The 16,969-nt window shown below is 40.7% G+C and overlaps 2 protein-coding genes across 4 annotated transcripts in view; one reads left to right on the top strand and one right to left on the bottom strand.

Annotated features, from left to right (window-relative positions):
• The window catches only part of LOC133865389 (uncharacterized), a 51,225-nt gene extending 41,123 nt beyond the window's left edge, over positions 1-10,102 (top strand). For all 3 annotated transcript variants that reach the window (XM_062301789.1, XM_062301788.1, XM_062301790.1), the window contains exon 12: positions 9,810-10,102. The gene's annotated coding sequence lies outside the window, so the exon portion shown is untranslated. The remainder of the gene's footprint in view (positions 1-9,809) is intronic.
• Positions 9,386-16,868, bottom strand: LOC133865386 (uncharacterized). Its single transcript, XM_062301778.1, has 7 exons — positions 15,978-16,868; positions 13,364-13,402; positions 13,193-13,263; positions 10,969-11,033; positions 10,667-10,759; positions 10,387-10,479; positions 9,386-10,101 (listed from the first exon to the last, which is right to left on the bottom strand). Exons 1-7 carry the CDS (start codon positions 16,571-16,573, stop codon positions 9,694-9,696), a joined length of 1,365 nt encoding a protein of 454 aa, XP_062157762.1. The 5' UTR covers positions 16,574-16,868; the 3' UTR covers positions 9,386-9,693.
• Between the last annotated feature and the right edge of the window lie 101 nt (positions 16,869-16,969).

Below are 16,969 nucleotides of genomic sequence, written 5' to 3'. Positions count from 1 at the left end.
CTACCGAGAGAGGTGTTGGGGAAGTGAGAGGAGAACAGGGTGTGGCATGCCAGTGTTACAATGTAACGTTGAAAGGAGCCCCTTCACGGGGTAACTACGGGGAGAAAGGCGAGCAATAGCAATCACAACAGGGGGAACCAACCGAGGAGATGGAAGAATTTGAAGTGGGAAATAACGGGAAGAAAGTTAGGGTCGGATCTCTGCTATCCCCAGAGATCAAAGAATCCTTGGTAGCTTTCCTTCGAAGTAATACCGATGTGTTCACCTGGTGCCACGACGATATGCTAGGAATTGATCCTTCGGTAATTTTGCACAGGCTAAATGTCGACCCAAACCACCGGCCTGTTAAGCAAAAAAGAAGATGCTTTGCTCCAGAAAGAAACCAAGCCATACATGAAGAAGTGGAGAGAATATTAAAAGCCGGTTTTATCCAAGAGGTGGACTACCCTCAGTGGCTGGCCAATGTTATCTTGTTGAAAAAATCGAATGGAAAATGGAGAATGTGCGTAGACTTCACCAATCTCAACCAGCCATGCCCAAAAGATAATTTCCCTCCCCCCGGATGGATGTCCTAATTGACTCCACCTCGGGGCATGAGCTCCTAAGTTTCATGGATGCCTTCTCGGGGTATAATCAGATCCACATGAGCGAGCTCGATGAAGAAAAAATTTATATTGCTACAATATGATGCCTTTCGATTTGAAGAATGCCGGTGCAACCTACCAGAGGCTAGTCAATAGAATGTTTTGCGATCAGATCGGGAGGAATGTAGAAGTATATGTGGATGACATGCTGGTGAAAAGCCGAAAAGCGATCAGCCATCTGGTCGATCTCGAAGAAACCTTTAACACATTAAGGAGATACCAGATGAAGTTAAACCCGGCGAAGTGTGCCTTTGGCGTCTCATTAGGAAAGTTCCTGGGATTCATGGTCTCGAGAAGAGGAATCGAGGCAAATCCAAAAAAAATTCGAGTTGTGCTCGAAATGCAAGCTCCTCATACAACAAAACAACTGCAGCAATTGACCAGGAGGATTGCAGCCCTAAACCGGTTCATTTCCCGGTCAACGGATAAATGTTTGCCCTTCTTCAAAATACTCCGGAAGGCGTTTGTTTGGAGTAATGAATGCGAAGAGGCTTTTGGCCATTTAAAAGAATACCTGGCCAATCCACCACTCCTAAGCTTGCCCGAAGAAGGGGAAATTCTCTACCTATACTTAGCAGTGTCGCTATCAGCTGTTAGCTCGGTCTTAGTCCGAGAGGAGTCCGGATTGCAAAAGCCAGTATATTTCACCAACAGGGCACTACACAGGGCTGAGGAAAGGTATCCTCGAATTGAGAAGTTAGCCTTTGCCCTTGTTATTTCAGCTCGAAGGTTGAGACCATACTTCCAGGCACATGCTATAAGGGTGCTCACAGAGTATCCTCTGAAGAAAGTATTGCAAAAGCTCGACCTCTCGGGTAGGTTAGTGAATTGGGCCATGGAACTCGGAGAATTTGACCTGGAATTTTATCCGAGAACCACCATTAAGGCCCAAGTTATGGCAGACTTTATTGCAGAATTCAACAATCTCCCCGAGAGCCATGAAACGCCTACAAAAGAAGCGTAGATAGCTTAAGTGGATGGATCATCCATGAAGTCCCGACTCGAAGCTGGGTGGCCTTGATAACACCTGATAAGGAGGAAATTGCAGTGGCATTGAAGTTAGACTTTCCAACCACAAACAACGAGGCGAAGTACGAAGCAGTAATAGCATGCCTTAGCCTGGCAGAACATCTGGGAGCAAAAAACCTCAAAGTTCGAAGTGACTCACAGGTTGTTGCCGGCCACATACAAGGAGGATCAGAGGCCAAAGGTGAAAAAATGATAAAGTACCTTGCCAAGGTGTTGGGTTTTTGGGACCGCTTCGAACGATTGGTGGTCACACAGATCCCGAGGGGCGAAAACAGACGAGCCGATGCACTAGCTCTGCTAGGATCGGCAACAGACGAAATGATTTCAGCCTCAAAACATCGGGTTATCATTCTGGACAAGCCTTCCGTGGATGATGCTGGATTGGTAATGCAGATCGATGACGCCTACGTAATTCCTGAGTGGGCTAGGTACGTGATTGAATATCTTAAGAACGAGCAACTGCCAAATGACAAAAAAGAAGCTCGAAAAATCCGGATGCAATCAGCACGATACACTCTTGTCGGTAAAATTCTATGTCGCCAATGCTATTCACTCCCACTATTAAAGTGTCTCTCAGCGACTGAGGCTGAGTATGTGTTAAAGGAAATTCATGAGGGAGTCTGTGCCAGTCACTCGGGGGGTAGAATGTTAGCACAGAAGGCTGTACGAGCTGGCTACTATTGGCCAACGATGAATCAAGAGTCAATGAAAATGGTCCGAAGGTGTAACAAGTGCCAAAGGTTTGCAAAGTTACAAACCAAACCACCAACAGAAGTCAGCTCGGTTTCTTCACCATGGCCGTTTGCCCAATGGGGGTTGACATTGTAGGGCCCATGCCCACAGGAAAAGGGAATTGCAGATTTCTAGTGGTTGCAGTAGATTACTTCACCAAATGGGCAGAAGTGAGGCCTTTAAAGACTATCACGACCAGGGCAATCAAAAATTTCCTTTGGAAGGCGATCATATGTAGATTTTGGATACCTTACACCCTAATAACTGACAATGGAACACAGTTCGACTGCAAACCATCCCAGGAGTGGTGCAATGAGCTCAAGATTCGACATTTTTTCTCGTCGGTATATCACCCGCAGTCAAATGGGCAGGTCGAAGCGACAAACAAAACTCTGGTGAAGATATTGAAGAAAAAACTCCCGAAGCGTAAGGGAGGATGGGTAGAATACTTACCAGAAGTCATGTGGTCATACCGAACGACAATTAGCTCGGCAACTTCCAAAACTCCTTACTCACTAGCATTCGGAGTCGAAGCAGTGATCCCAGTTGAAATAGGTTCCCCAAGCTTCCGCATTCAGCATTATAATCCCGGGTTCAACAGCATAGGATTAAAGCTACACCTAGATCTTTTGGAAGAAAAACGAGAATATGCGAGAGTCAGAACTTCTGCTTATCAAGAAAAAGCAGCTCGGTATTATAACAAAGGAGTAAAGCCCCGATCATTCAATACTGGTGATTGGGTGCTTCGGAGGATAAAAACGGTAGCTAAAGACCCCACAGAAGGGAAACTGGGGCCTGTCTGGGAAGGATCATTCCGAGTTATTAGAAGCAATCCAAAAGGAGCATACCAACTTGAAGATACAAACAGGAAAAAGTTACAAAGACCATGGAATGCCGAGCATCTCCGAAAATATTATATGTAATTCCGGTTATATTATATGTAATCTGTTTGTTTTAAAACTTAATGTTTATCAATAAAATGCAGATTCAGACAGCATATTAGATCCAAGGACAACATTCGCAAAATTGAGACTTGAATCATGTTGAGGGGATTCAAGTCAGAAATGCCGAGACTTGAATCACGTTGAGGGGATTCAAGTCGAAGAAATGCCAAGACTCGAATCACGTTGAGGGGATTCAAGTCGAACAAATTCTGAGATTTGAATCACGTTGAGGGGATTCAAGTCGAAGAAATGCCGAGTCTTGAATCACGTTGAGGGGATTCAAGTCGGACAAATTCAGATATTTGAATCACGTTGAGAGGATTCAAGTCGAAGAAATGCAGAGACTTGAATCACGTTGAGGGGATTCAAGTCGGACAAACTCCGAGACTTGAATCACGTTGAGGGGATTCAAGTCGGAATTTCAAGTCAAAGAAATGCCTTGACTCAAGTCCAAAGTTCAATATTTTGAATCAAAATTAAAGGATACAAGAAAATGCAGCCTAATAAACTTAGGCTAAATTCAAAAATTTACACTTAGCCAATTTTGGCTAAGTGTAAAACCTAGACGGTACGAGAACAGAGCAGAAGAATAGAGTAAAAGGAACAACACCAATATAAATTTTTTGCAAAAGTACCGAATGTTATAAACATGGAAAAGCAAAGGCTTACAAAAACGCCGAAACAAAAGGCGTGCTAAAAAAAAAAATTGCTAAGTTTTATCTACATTCGGTTCTTCGGAAGCTTGGCTAGCAGGAGCCTCAATTTCAGTGGCCTTAGTCAAAGCATCTAAATCTGCCAGCTCGGTCACCTCATCAATAGGTTCGGCATCTTCACCAACCCAATCCGGGACATCAGGAATCAAGTCTCGGCCTATTTCCCATAGCTCTAAGATAACTTGCTCGGGAACATCCATAAAGTCAGTATAGTTTAGCCTGGCAAAATTTGGGGAAGGCATCGAAGGGTTAAGCACAAATTCTTTGAGGGAATCAAAACCCCAGCGAAATCCATTAATCCAGGTTCGATCTCGAACCTTGGTGAATGCAAGAATCTGACTATGGAACCGATCGGCCTTTGATTTATAATGAGCAGCCTTCAATTTATAATGCTTGGACTTCTTCTGCAGCTCACGAAACTTGAGTTTAGCTTCTTGTAAATCGGCCTGAGCAGCTTGTAAGCCCAATTCAACCTCCTTTAACTTCTCCTCTGCGGCACTCTGAGCTTCTTCAGCGCCCCGTTGAGCATCTTCAGCGATCTTCCTTTGCGCCTTCGCAGCACTCAAATCAGCTCGCAGCACAGTATTACTGCATGATGAGGCCGAGTACCTCACCTCGACATTGTCAGTATGAGCCTTAAGCGCAAACAATTCGCAAGTCCACGAGTCCAGCTGGGAGGATAGTCCTCGACTGGCTTCCTCGGCCGCATTTTACCTAAGCTCGGCATCAGCAATTAGTGCATCATGATTAGCCAATTCTGATTACCGCTCAGCGAGAAGCTTACTCAGCCGGGCCTCTTCTGATTCCAGGGATAGTTTTCAGGCCAACTCTAGCTCAAGCTCAGAAATCCGTTGTTGAAGTCCGGCCACTACCAGGACCTGATTTCGGTGGAAATCCCTATGCTGGTCAAAAAGAGCAAGGGTATCCACCAATTGCTGTCGAGAAAAGAAGAAACTTAGAAAATAAAAACATCAAAAGCCAAATAAAGGATCAAAAGAAACTTACCATGGTTTGAAATTGGACTAATGAGGCGATCATATCCTCGGTCGGAATGCAACCAACGGTACTTTGCCCTAAGTAGTCGGCTGGAGTCAGAGCCCGAACCGCGTCCATAATTGGCCCAGCTAGACGCTCTTCCAAGGAGGCCTCGTCAAATTCATACTCCCGGGCTGGCCTAAAAAACCCAACAGAATCACGAGTAGGTCCCTTCGTTGGCCCTTCGTCTTTAGTTCCAAGTTCGACGAAAGGCCTACTAGAACTCGGTTTTACCCTCTCTGCCACAGGGCAAACTATAGGTCTGACGCTTGGCCCTGCGGGTGTGCTTTCGGCTTCTACATGGACAGATCGCGTGTCATCACCGACCTCAGCGTCCCCTCTTGGCTGCTATATTTGACGAGGCTCGAACGAGGCTTCTACTTGTGCATTCAGCAACTCGAGTAAGGCCGAATCTGTTTCAGAAATGGCAGTCTGGGCCACCCCTTCCCCAACCTTAGATGGAAGGGTCACATCCTGGCCCATAGGTTTCGTGCTGAGTATGTCCTCATCATGAAGTACTGGTACTTCACCTAGTGGTGGGTGCTGAGGCATAGCCTCCTTCTCAGTACTCTGAGGTAAGCACTCGGAAGCAGTCATCGCCAAGAGTTTGGCACGAATGGGAATACCCTTAACTGCCGAACCAATCGATTTAAGGTATGACAGTTCTGCCTCGATCCTTGGTTTTTTCCTAACAGGTTCCCCTTCAGGCTCTTTGCCCAATTGAGGCCTTTCTTGAAAAGCCTTTGATTTTTTCGCCAGTTTCTCGGCGGTCTTTTTCTTCTCGACCGCCTTTTTGGCTTTAGCTTCCTGTTCAGCCCCTATCCGTTGGGCATCGGCAAGGAGCTTCTTCACAGTTTTTGGAGCCTCTTTTGGCTCCTTTGACTTCTTCGGTCCTGCGGAGACCTTCTCTTTACCCTTAAGGGTGGTAGGCGCAAGGTCTTCTTTCGGTTTCTGAGCCTTACCTTTCCTATCCTTCAAAAAAGGAAGATCGGAAATCGGGATCTGGTAACCGAGAATGTTTCGCATATTCTCGTTCGTAACAAGGTGGTCGAAATCCAGCACCACCTTAGCGTCCTCGGCTGATGTAGCCTTCACAAAGGCAAGTATGGTGTCGACTTTGTCGACTTGCTCATCATTTAGTTCAGGGGCTTCCGATGCCCCGATTCTCATGCGGGCCCAGTCCCGGGGAACCCTTTGGTACTTTGGGAATAGTAACTGCTTCGGCTTTTCCCACTGGCCAGAAACCCGAAATGTTTGCTCCTTCCATTCTTTGTTGTTGGAATATCTCCAAGCAAGGTGAATAATAGACTGCTTCTTGCGAACGGTGAATTCTACTGTACCGTCTTGCCGGAAACCGGCCCAGTAAATTGTGAGGAATTCATCTATAGTCATCCTCTTCTGAAGCTTGGTCCTCCAAAGAACAAATGAGGCAAACAAATACCTCCACCCATTCGGTTTTATTTGGGAGGGGGCCACCCCGAGCCATACTAACAATTCTCAGGCTATCCCGGGAAAAGGAAACCAAAAGCTGGCCATCAGCATTCGCTCTGTGATTGTCACATCGCCACCTGCGATGGACAGTTCCTCGGGCTGCTGAAAATGAAGGATTACTGAAGACGGAATATTATAGCTCCGACGGAGGTGACTCTCCTCAGAGGCTAGAATCAAGGACCTGAATTTGTTCTCATGAGGAATGAGAGTGGGGCTACCATCGACATGAGCACTGTCAGAATTAGAGTCAGAAGCCATCGAATCTAGTGCAAGTTAGGTCTGAAGGAAGTCGGTCAAATGTTGAAGCAGGTCGGTCAAATGTTGAAGCAGGTCGGCCAAATGTTGAAGCAGGTCGGTCAGATGTTTGAAGCAAGTCGGTCAAATGATTGAAGCGGATCGGGAAATACGGAAATTTTGGCCGGAAACGGGGTTTTTCGCCGGAAAACTCAGAGGCGTTTTACAAAATAGTAAGTGGTGAAAGTAAAAGTGAGGGATGGGGGTTTATATACTCCTTCATGAAGTAGCTGAAAAGACGCTCATTGAATGCGCCGAGTTAAAAGGTTTTGTAACCGTCAGATGAACAGCTGGCCATGAAAAACAAACCAACGCGTGTCTCAGCGCTTGAAACAACTTTCACGGCCAAAAGGCCAGTGAGTGTTACTACACGCGACACAACAACCCGAATCAACCTAGCAATGTCCGTGCAGCACAAGGATACAGACCGATCTGACAACTGATTCCAAATCTCATGATGATTAAATCCATTATTTCGGATGATTCCGATTCCCAAAATTTTTGAATTTCAAATTCCCCGGTGCTTTTCAAATAAAAAATAAAAAATAAAATTATATATATATATGCCAGCTTACCTTATGTTCAAACCTGGCAGGATCGCACAAAGAAATTCCTTCCACCGAAACTACTTTGTGCGCAAGGAATTGGGGGGTAACTGTTGGGAAATAATCCCGACTTTGCCCAATGGGCCAGAATCGCAGCCCATTAGAATCTTTCTCGGTTAATTGCCGAGAATCATACACAAAGCCGATAATTTACCGATTCCACGTAAAGGTCAAGGACGGTAAAACCAACCTTGTAGCAATTAGGGAAGAAAGCCCACTACCTACACAATAGCTATCATTAAGGAAGGTGTCCCCACGATCTAAGAGCAGTTGAGGACCGACTCCACGATCTCAAGGTGGTTGAGGACCGACTCCACAATCTCAAGACGGTAGAAGACCGACTCCAGAATGATCGTGGAGCACGAACCACGACTCCACGATCTCAAGACGGTTAAAGACCGACTTGGCCACGATTGTGAAGCATGTGCCTCAATCCCACGATTTGAGTAGTCGATAAGTGCTCCAGATATGACACGTGGTCCAATGGAAGAACCGGATTGCTCTCAACATTTTATGTACAAATACCTCACAACTGGACAGGTAAATTTTAGATTGCTCATCGTGATTAAAAGTGATATACACTTGGAATAATACTGACAAAAGCATCGGAGTGGGATCGTCGGACTCCCCCTGACGTAGTTTTCTATTTTGCAGGACAGCAGAGATAAGCTTTTTCGGTTCATCAGTTACCATACCAGAAACTGTTCTAACATAGAGTAACATTGATTTGTTCCCACCAAGGAAAATATACAGTGGAGAGAGAGGGTGGAAGGGTGGCTTCAACTTGCTTTGTAGTTGATTTAAAAGTTTTCCTTAGAAATAACACTTCGTTCTCTTAATTTTGGTGCATCCGTAGAGGCCTTTTGTTTTCCTACTCCATACCCTGAAGGGTTGACTCCATAATGGGGCAGCCCTCTCATGATTTTGATGAACACAAGATTCGACTTCAAATCTGTTGCATAATCCCTTATGGCATGTTTGGGTATTTGATATTTTGAAATTTAAATTTAACTATAATTTACTTTGCGAATTTCGAGGCAAAAAGAAAGTTGAAAAAGATGTTTGAATGGTTTCACTTTCTGAGGCAAAATTAGAAAAAATTGAATAAAATCTAATTTGTTTTTGAAAAATTGCGAATACTAATAAAATTTGTTTTTTAAAAACAATGCACCCAAACATCTTATTAAAGCTTTAACAAGCGAGCTAGCTGACAACTTATTTACCATTATGGTTCTACTCAACCTAAGCCCCACCCACATCTGAAGCTTTAGCCTACAAGTGCATGAATGGCTTCTAATGAAAAAAATTGAGAGGACAAAATGGTTTTATATATATATATATATATATAACACGTCTCTCTCATCCATTTATAAAATTTAGGTCAAATTAAATATCATTGAGGATTTTCTTTTAGTCACATCCTTTCTAGCCAAGACCATTTTCTTGCACACATCGTTGCTTTTGTTAAGTGTCTTCTTTTATACCCTAATAACTGATTTCTTCCATACAAATAATCAATTTTGGCAAAACTATCATACAATCTTGCTGTTATATATTGGGTTAATTACCTTTTATCTTATAAACTGTCATTCATTTACACATCGTCACATGAATTACCAAATGCCACACTCAACTGCCCCCCAAAAAAATAAAACAATCCATCGGTAAATCAGACAAAATATGCGTCTTTAGACATAAAATGACGAAAATACTCTCAAATAAAAAATACAAAACTTACAAATTAAATAAAATAAATTTATTTTCTAAACTCGAGGTATTTTCTATCATTTCACGTCCTAAGGATTTTGATTAATGGCAGAATTATTATTATTATTATTATTTTAAATGGTAGTTCAAAGAAGTTGAGCGTGAAAAATGTATAAATAAGTGATGGTTCATGAGAGAATTAACTCATATATTTGTATTAGATTACACATAGGAAAACTTCATTCACGTTTCAGGAGTAGATAATAGAAATATGGAAATTTGAAGCTCGTGGACCACATAAAGATGGGCATTCGCTTAATTGAGATGCATCATCATCATCAATTTTGTGCCAATAATCATAATGGGGAAATGCTTCAAACAAGCAAGAAATCCTCTTCTTGTTGCAAGGAATTCTTTAATTCCAGATCGTGCATTTTTTTTATTCAGCCACTATTTTTCTAGAAATCCTATCTCAGTATACTTTCCCTTGCTACACCACCTAACCTGATACTCTACAATTCAACCATTCAATTATGTCCTTCACAATAGCCTCTCGTTCCAGTTCAAATAGGAGATCATGTAAGAACCCTTCTAACAATTTGATGGTTTTGTCAGTCGAGGAGGCTTCATTGTATAGTTTCTGAGAAGCTTTTGGGTCGGTTACAGTATCGGCGGTACCATGGAGAACTAGAAAGGGAACTCTCAATTTTCTCAAATTCTGCTGCAGGTAGGATGCGATTCGGAGAATCTCATAACCAGTCCTTACCCTGATGGACCCCGTATACACTAGCGGATCTGAATACTTGGCTATCAGTGCTGCCGGGTCCCGAGAAACCGGCATGCCCTTCTTATTTGCAGCACTAAGTTGATATCTAGGAAACAAAAATGAGATAATTGGGGCCAGTACCTGCCATGAAGAAATAAGATGATATGATACTCAGCAAAATTGTACTCAATATAGCTTTCTTTGGACAGTTTTCCTTCAAACTCCTCAAATCTATTATATTAATATGATATTTATCTTTAAAGTGTGTGCATCTTTAATAGAATTAACAGAACATGCAATTTAAAGAATCACGTGCTCTAAAGATAGATGTCAATTTCTCTCAACCCCATGAAAATTGTCCGTTTTCTAAACTCGAGCATTTGAAAATTGGATACAAGAAAGACCTCATTAAAAGGATATTCTCACCACAAAAATAGGATGGGATGGTTGAACTCCAACTGCAGGTGATGTCAGTACTGCACCAGCTACACGGGCTTCAACCTTTGGGTCAAGCATTGCCTAAAGTTGTTAACACAAAAAAAATTAAATAAAAAATAAGAAATTGAGAACATTGCATAAATTCCAGGTCCATTAGGTAATTTAGGTCGTCCATTAGGTAATTTAGGTCAGCGAAAGAGAGGATTATAAAGATATCAAAAAGTGATTCATAGTATTGCAAGAGTCGCGTCTTTCAACCAAACTTTACCTTCAGGACAATCGCTGCACCTGTCGAGTGTCCGAAGCAAAAACACGGAAGCCCGGGATTCTCCTCAGCTAAAACCTTCTCAAGAAATGATTTCTGTCCAGAAATAAAGAGAGATAAATGCAAACAATTAAACTAAAACAATTTGTGTTCTTGTTCTTGTTTTGGTCTAGGAATAAAGTTGAACCCAATGGCTCTATCCAACTCCCTATATGCCTTAATCAATGAGCTATGACAGTTAACAAACAAAGGTTCATGTTAATTATTTTGCATCAGCCCCTAGTAAATGAGCGTAAAAAACATACCATATCAGCAACAGCATCATCAAGAGAATGAACATATGCATGCAGCCCATCACTTCCACCATGACCTGATAAACCATAGCCAAGAACTATAAACTACTGAACTGTGAAATAAATATTCTAGTGAAAGCTACTAAATGGAACCGACCATTAGAGGTTCAACACAAGAGGATATAGAAGGCTAACAACAGAGCATAGTAAAACCCAGCTTCCTAGGGATATTTTGATTTAAATGTGAAAAATTCAGATCTTAATTCAAATCAAACAAACAACATCTAAAGGAACATATTAAAGCGTAGTGCATTTAGATTATAGTCCCATCCTCGCAAGCATCTAGATGCAGGTTTTGTTTAAAAGATGTTTGATGTTCTTAAAAATTTTGACTCCAGAAAGGCGTGACATTCCATGAGAACGTCAGAAGACAGATTCGGGAAGGAAATTTTCTGTTTTTTCAGCTCCTATAAAACAGAGATACGGTTCCTTGTGGCTTTGGCTTCACTTCCAAAACTTGCACTTTCTTCTTACAAATGTTAAACATAGCAGGTAGACTCAAACATGCAAATAATAAGCTTACTGATTAAGAGGAGCTTTCACATGTTACTTTTTTGCACCAATAGGCATCCCAAATGAAATATTCAATCCCTGCAATATCCAAATATAGATGCATTGTTGAAGAAAAGTGATCTCTAGACTATGAAACAGAAATTAAGGGACAAAAGTAAAATATAACCCTTTTTTTGAAGGATTAGGTGACGGGAGAAAGAAATAAGTGCAAGGTTATATACAAAACTCATTGAGAAAAGGCGATAACCATTTCTTTATAAAGTTTAGTTTCGACCCCAGAAACTGAAAATGAAGGCTAAACTCAGAACTGATTTTTAACACTTAAATTGAGGGGTTGGGTATCGACGGATTATAACATGTTCAGAGGTTGAGGGACCAAAAATAAGATGCCACGATCTACACCACAGACAGAAATATCAAGAGGCTTCTTCTCCTTCCTTCTCTTTTCTTAGGAGGGAAAGGGGAGGGGAGGCAACTTCTTTAAAACTTCTGTATGTTTAACAGTAGCAACTAGAAACTCTTTCGAAGAACCTGCAATAATTTGCTTTTATCCTACTTTCCCCCTATATTATACTCCTTTTGGTCTCTCTTTGTCCATGGCATTCAACAATACTAGCATAAAGTATTACCATTCTATCATGCAGGCTGCATCGCGTATATCACAAATAGAAGTATGATTGAAAAAAAAAGAAGCAAGAATAAAGGAACGGTTCATTGTCCACCGTAATAAGTCTTTAGGGTTCCAAGTTTGGTTAATAGAAGAGTACAAACCCATTACTCTAAAATTCTAAGAACCCAGCATCTTTAGAATTATAATTTTGTATAATATCCTTTCCATACAATAACTCTGTTACTGTATAAAAACTATAATAAGCTAAGAAGAATACCAGGAAGATCTGGATCCAATGATAAACTTTTTGGGTTGTTGGAACAATAGGCTTACTCACAAAAGAATTCTTGGAATGAAGGATTAAATACTGTCTTCCTTCCCCATTTAGTTTGAGATGCCTGCACCTTGCTATGGTTTAGAATCACAGATTCAGGCCTCACAGAGAGGTATAAGATCAATTACACTCATAGTAGCTTCACCAAAACATATTGCGGGCATTGCAAATCCAATATTCTTCAGAACTTCAATAATGCTGCTCTTTTTTTCCACTGAAGACAGCTCATCAATTATATTTCTTTATTTATTTTCTAATTCATCAATTATATTTCTTGATAGTAAGAAAGCCCATCTTAATCATATTAAAGACTAGTTTTAACTGCCTTTTCCTAAAATTTCTCATTATTTGCTTCTGCACATCTGTTCATATGTTGCAATACTGAAAATAAGATCATCTCTTAAACACATGGGATATCATCAATTTATTTTCAATTTATTGTTCACGGTATCATCATAAAGCAAGCACAAAGAAATACGCTCCATCTATCAAGGAGGTAATTAGAGTATAATATAATCTCTGATTTGGTAGTAAATTGCCATAAAAAGAATTGAGCAAAGTAACTTAGAGGTAAGATTGAAATGAAATTGGAGCAATAACGAATTATCAATAGTCAAGGAATCTAAGTAGCATGTTCAAGCACACACATACAAAAAACGTTGGCTTAGTTGGAAGGTGAAACTCAATGGTGAGCACATGAAAATCTTTCTAGGACTTACCAATCCAATCCATTCCATAAACCTTGTAGCCATTAGCATTCAGTTGCTTTGCAAAATCATTGTATCTGCCACTGTAGACAATAATTAAAAAAAAAATCCTTGAGAAATAAATCAACCTTTATATTATACTGAAAATTACTTTTAAATTGTGATGATGCACGAATCACAAACCTGTGTTCATTCAGGCCATGCATAATAAGAACTAGTCCCCTGTACAAAATAGATAACAATTAGCACTTTGATCCCCTAAGAAAGTTGAAAACCCAAGTGAAACTGCTGTAGAACTTAAGGACACTTCTTAACCATTGAGAGACACAGTAGCTTAGCACGAGATTCTATATTGCAATTAATAGAAGATAGCAAAGCTCTATTCAGTTAACAAAAAATAAAACAAATATGAAATAACACCTTTGAAGTGTTGACAATATAATACGAAAAAAGATTGATTATAAACCCATTACTGATCCACTCAGGATAAATTTCCAAACAGTTCCCTTTGACTGTGAATTGGCTACATGGAATCTTGTGCATTATGGTAGACCTGAAACAACTATGACTTGCACATTGAAACAAAAGGTAGTCCTGAATGAACTGACCACCACAAGTTTTCAACACATGACCGTTAATGTCATTTATCACCACATGACCTTTATTTGCATGGGTTTTTGGTGGCCGAACCACCTAAAGTGGGTGGTTCAGCAGTCCAAAATGGGTGGTTTGGGAGTAGCCAAACCACCCTAGCCAACCCTAGACCCTTAGAGGTGGTTCAACCACCCCCTCCAACCGAATTTGAGGGTAACCGAACCACCTCCAATTCAGTTGACCATGGAAATAACCAAACCACCCCAAGTACCTGGAAGTGGTTGGGCCACCCCCCAACGACCGACTATGGGGTGGCCAAACTATCCCAAGCGCTTGGGTTGGTTTGGCTACCCCTTCTGGCCAACTCTGGAGGTGGTCAAACCACCTTCATGCGGTTGGAGACGATGGCCCAACCACCTTTAAGCCCTTGAGGGAGGTTCAGCCACCCCCCAACCATGCCACCAATTAATTTTCTGGGGTGATTTTTTGGAGTGGCTGTTTAATTTTTTTTTTTGAACTGAAATTTTTTGTTTTTTTGCCTTGTTGTCAAGATTTGAGCTATTCATTTAAAATGAACGGCTAACAAAAAATGTATTACATCTCATACAAATTACACAATACCTATTGCATGAGACCTCAATCCGAAATTTTGTTCGGATCTAGTGGCCTTTTCCATAAACTGATAAAAGATAGCGGAGGGGACCCCATGAAATAGGGGTACCTCATGAAAGATATATTGGACTAAGAAAGAGCCAGGAGAAATGATAGCTGACTTTACTTGGGTACCTAGATCCTTGGGACACGTCCTGGCATAGGAAATTACAGACAAAATGCTGCAGTCCATATTATTCATTTTAGAAATGATGCGGCACTTGCCAATTATAGCACACCTAAAAATTACTAAGTTTTGAACTTGTGGCAGATAAAGGTCTAGGTCTTTTATTTTGATAATTAAGAATAGAAATTAATGATATTTTTACTCTCGTATGAATTTTTTGTACATCTCATTTTTAGATCTATCTTTGTATTTGTATTTATGGGACCACATTTTGAAATTAAGAATTGAGATTTAGTGGGAGTAAGGGTCTAGGTTTTTAATTTTGATAATTAAGAATTTGAATTTTGGTTAAATGACAAATAGGTCATTCTGCCATCCCATTGAATGATTAAAGTAGACACTTCTGCCGTGAAAGAAAAAAAAATGTATAGAAAATATAATGAAAATATTTATTTGTTACTTAGACAAAACTCATATCATTAATTGTTAAAATTAAAAATTTAGGTCTTTATTTATCATAATCCCAAAACTCAGGCTTTTGAGGCAATTTCTTAAATAAATGAAAAATGTGTTGGAAATGCAGTCATTTATGCACCGTTCCATTAGCATATAGTAATTTAGTAAAGAGAAAACATTGCAGTTTTATTATATACAACACCTTGAATTGTAAATTTTAATTTTTTTTTAGGTGTCCCCCATCAAATTTTATGGACAGAAATTTTTTACAAACCGGTTCGTAGGAAATATCTTACAACCCACATGTAAGAGTGGCATGTGTTCCTTGGCATGTGAGAAGCATGTGTTATTTTAATAGCATATGCTTCTCACATGTTTTTTTAATAACATTAATAAAAAATCATGTGATTCTTACATATTTAAATGACACATGTCACTCTTACATGTGGGTCGTAGGAAATTTCCTACAAACCGATTTGTAGAAAATTTCTGTCCGAATTTTATTTTAAAAGAGGACGATATAAACAAACAATTATAAGCAAATAAATCCCTTATGCCAAACAAAGAAGATTCCAGTTCCACAACAACAATTAAATATACACCAAAATAAAGAAAACATTATTCGAAAATTAAAAAGGAAAAAAAAAAATCAATGGGCATTTCCAAAAATAAAAATAAAAAAATAAAAAAGATTTTTTTTTTTTTTTCCCAGAACCAATGAACCATAAAAGAAGATATTAACATAAAATAAACGTCTGTCCCACAATTCTTATAAGAGACAGCCCACACATTTTCGTTGTTTTCATTTTGCCAAATAAATGAAGGCAGAAACCAATCAAAATTTAAAAGAATGCATTTCCAACACTTCATTTATCTTACCATTTCCAAAACACCAATTTATTATTATTTTTATTTTTATTTTTTATTTTTAAAAAAAGAAACAGAAAGACAGAGCAAGCATTTATCTACCTGGTGTTGACCGAAACCGGTGTCCAGGACTGCGTGAAAATGGTGTTGCCTCTCGCCGTAACAAACAGCGAGTACTCTCTCACCGACTTCTTGTTCTTCTCATCACCATCACCATCACCATTACCATCCTGCATCACTCTCCTCGTCGCCAGCGCTCTTCTCGCCGCCACTTCCTGCTCCACCGCGCCGCTCTTCCTCGACGCAACCATCCTCGCCGGAACCCTCACCACCTTCCTCTGATGGCGGTGGGCCCCACCGCTCTCCCCACGCTTCTCTTCCTTTCTCGATGACGGGGCCCGCCGGAACGGGACCAGGAGGAGCAGCACGAATGCGTTGATCAGTATCATCAGGCTCCTCCACACGCGCAGCGAGCACAGCGCGTTCACGCGCCCGCTCGCGCCCGACGTCAGCATTAACGGCGGCGACGACGACGACGAAGAAGACATACAATCCATTCCCGCCCTCCTCCTCCGCCCCAAAACCAACGGATATTCGGGTCCGAATCTGGTCGACTTCACGTATATTCTTCTTCTTCTCGCATGAAATTGTGGAATTTCCCTAGGGATTACAATCGGTGTCTTGCTGTAACAGATCATATACCGAGAAAAAAGCAAAGAATTCTCTCTCTCTCCGTTTGAATAAACTATTCTTTTGCTAAATTTAGTTGAAGAACCTTTTGCCCAAATTTAGAGCAAAAACCTAAAATTATGTATAGACTTTCAATAAATTAACAGCGAAAACGACGAGTGTGGATGAAGAAATGGGATTAAACTAGCTAGGGTTTTTTCTTTTGGTTGCTGTGGCAGCTCAAATATAGAGGAGCTAGCACGATGATTTTGCTTTCTCTGTGGCTTTTGCTTTCTCATAATTGAATTTGCTGCAAAGGAACATAGGATAGGACGTCACGGCTAAAGAAACGTCCAAATCAGGGGGAGCTCCATCCATCTAATCTCTAATTGGATGGCTTGGAGGACGACACGTGGCTTTAATAA

This window comes from Alnus glutinosa, chromosome 4 (genome assembly GCF_958979055.1).
Source record: "Alnus glutinosa chromosome 4, dhAlnGlut1.1, whole genome shotgun sequence".
NCBI lineage: Eukaryota > Viridiplantae > Streptophyta > Magnoliopsida > Fagales > Betulaceae > Alnus > Alnus glutinosa.
The sequence above is the reverse complement of the archived record's forward strand: the minus strand, read 5'-3'. Positions and strand labels throughout refer to the sequence as shown.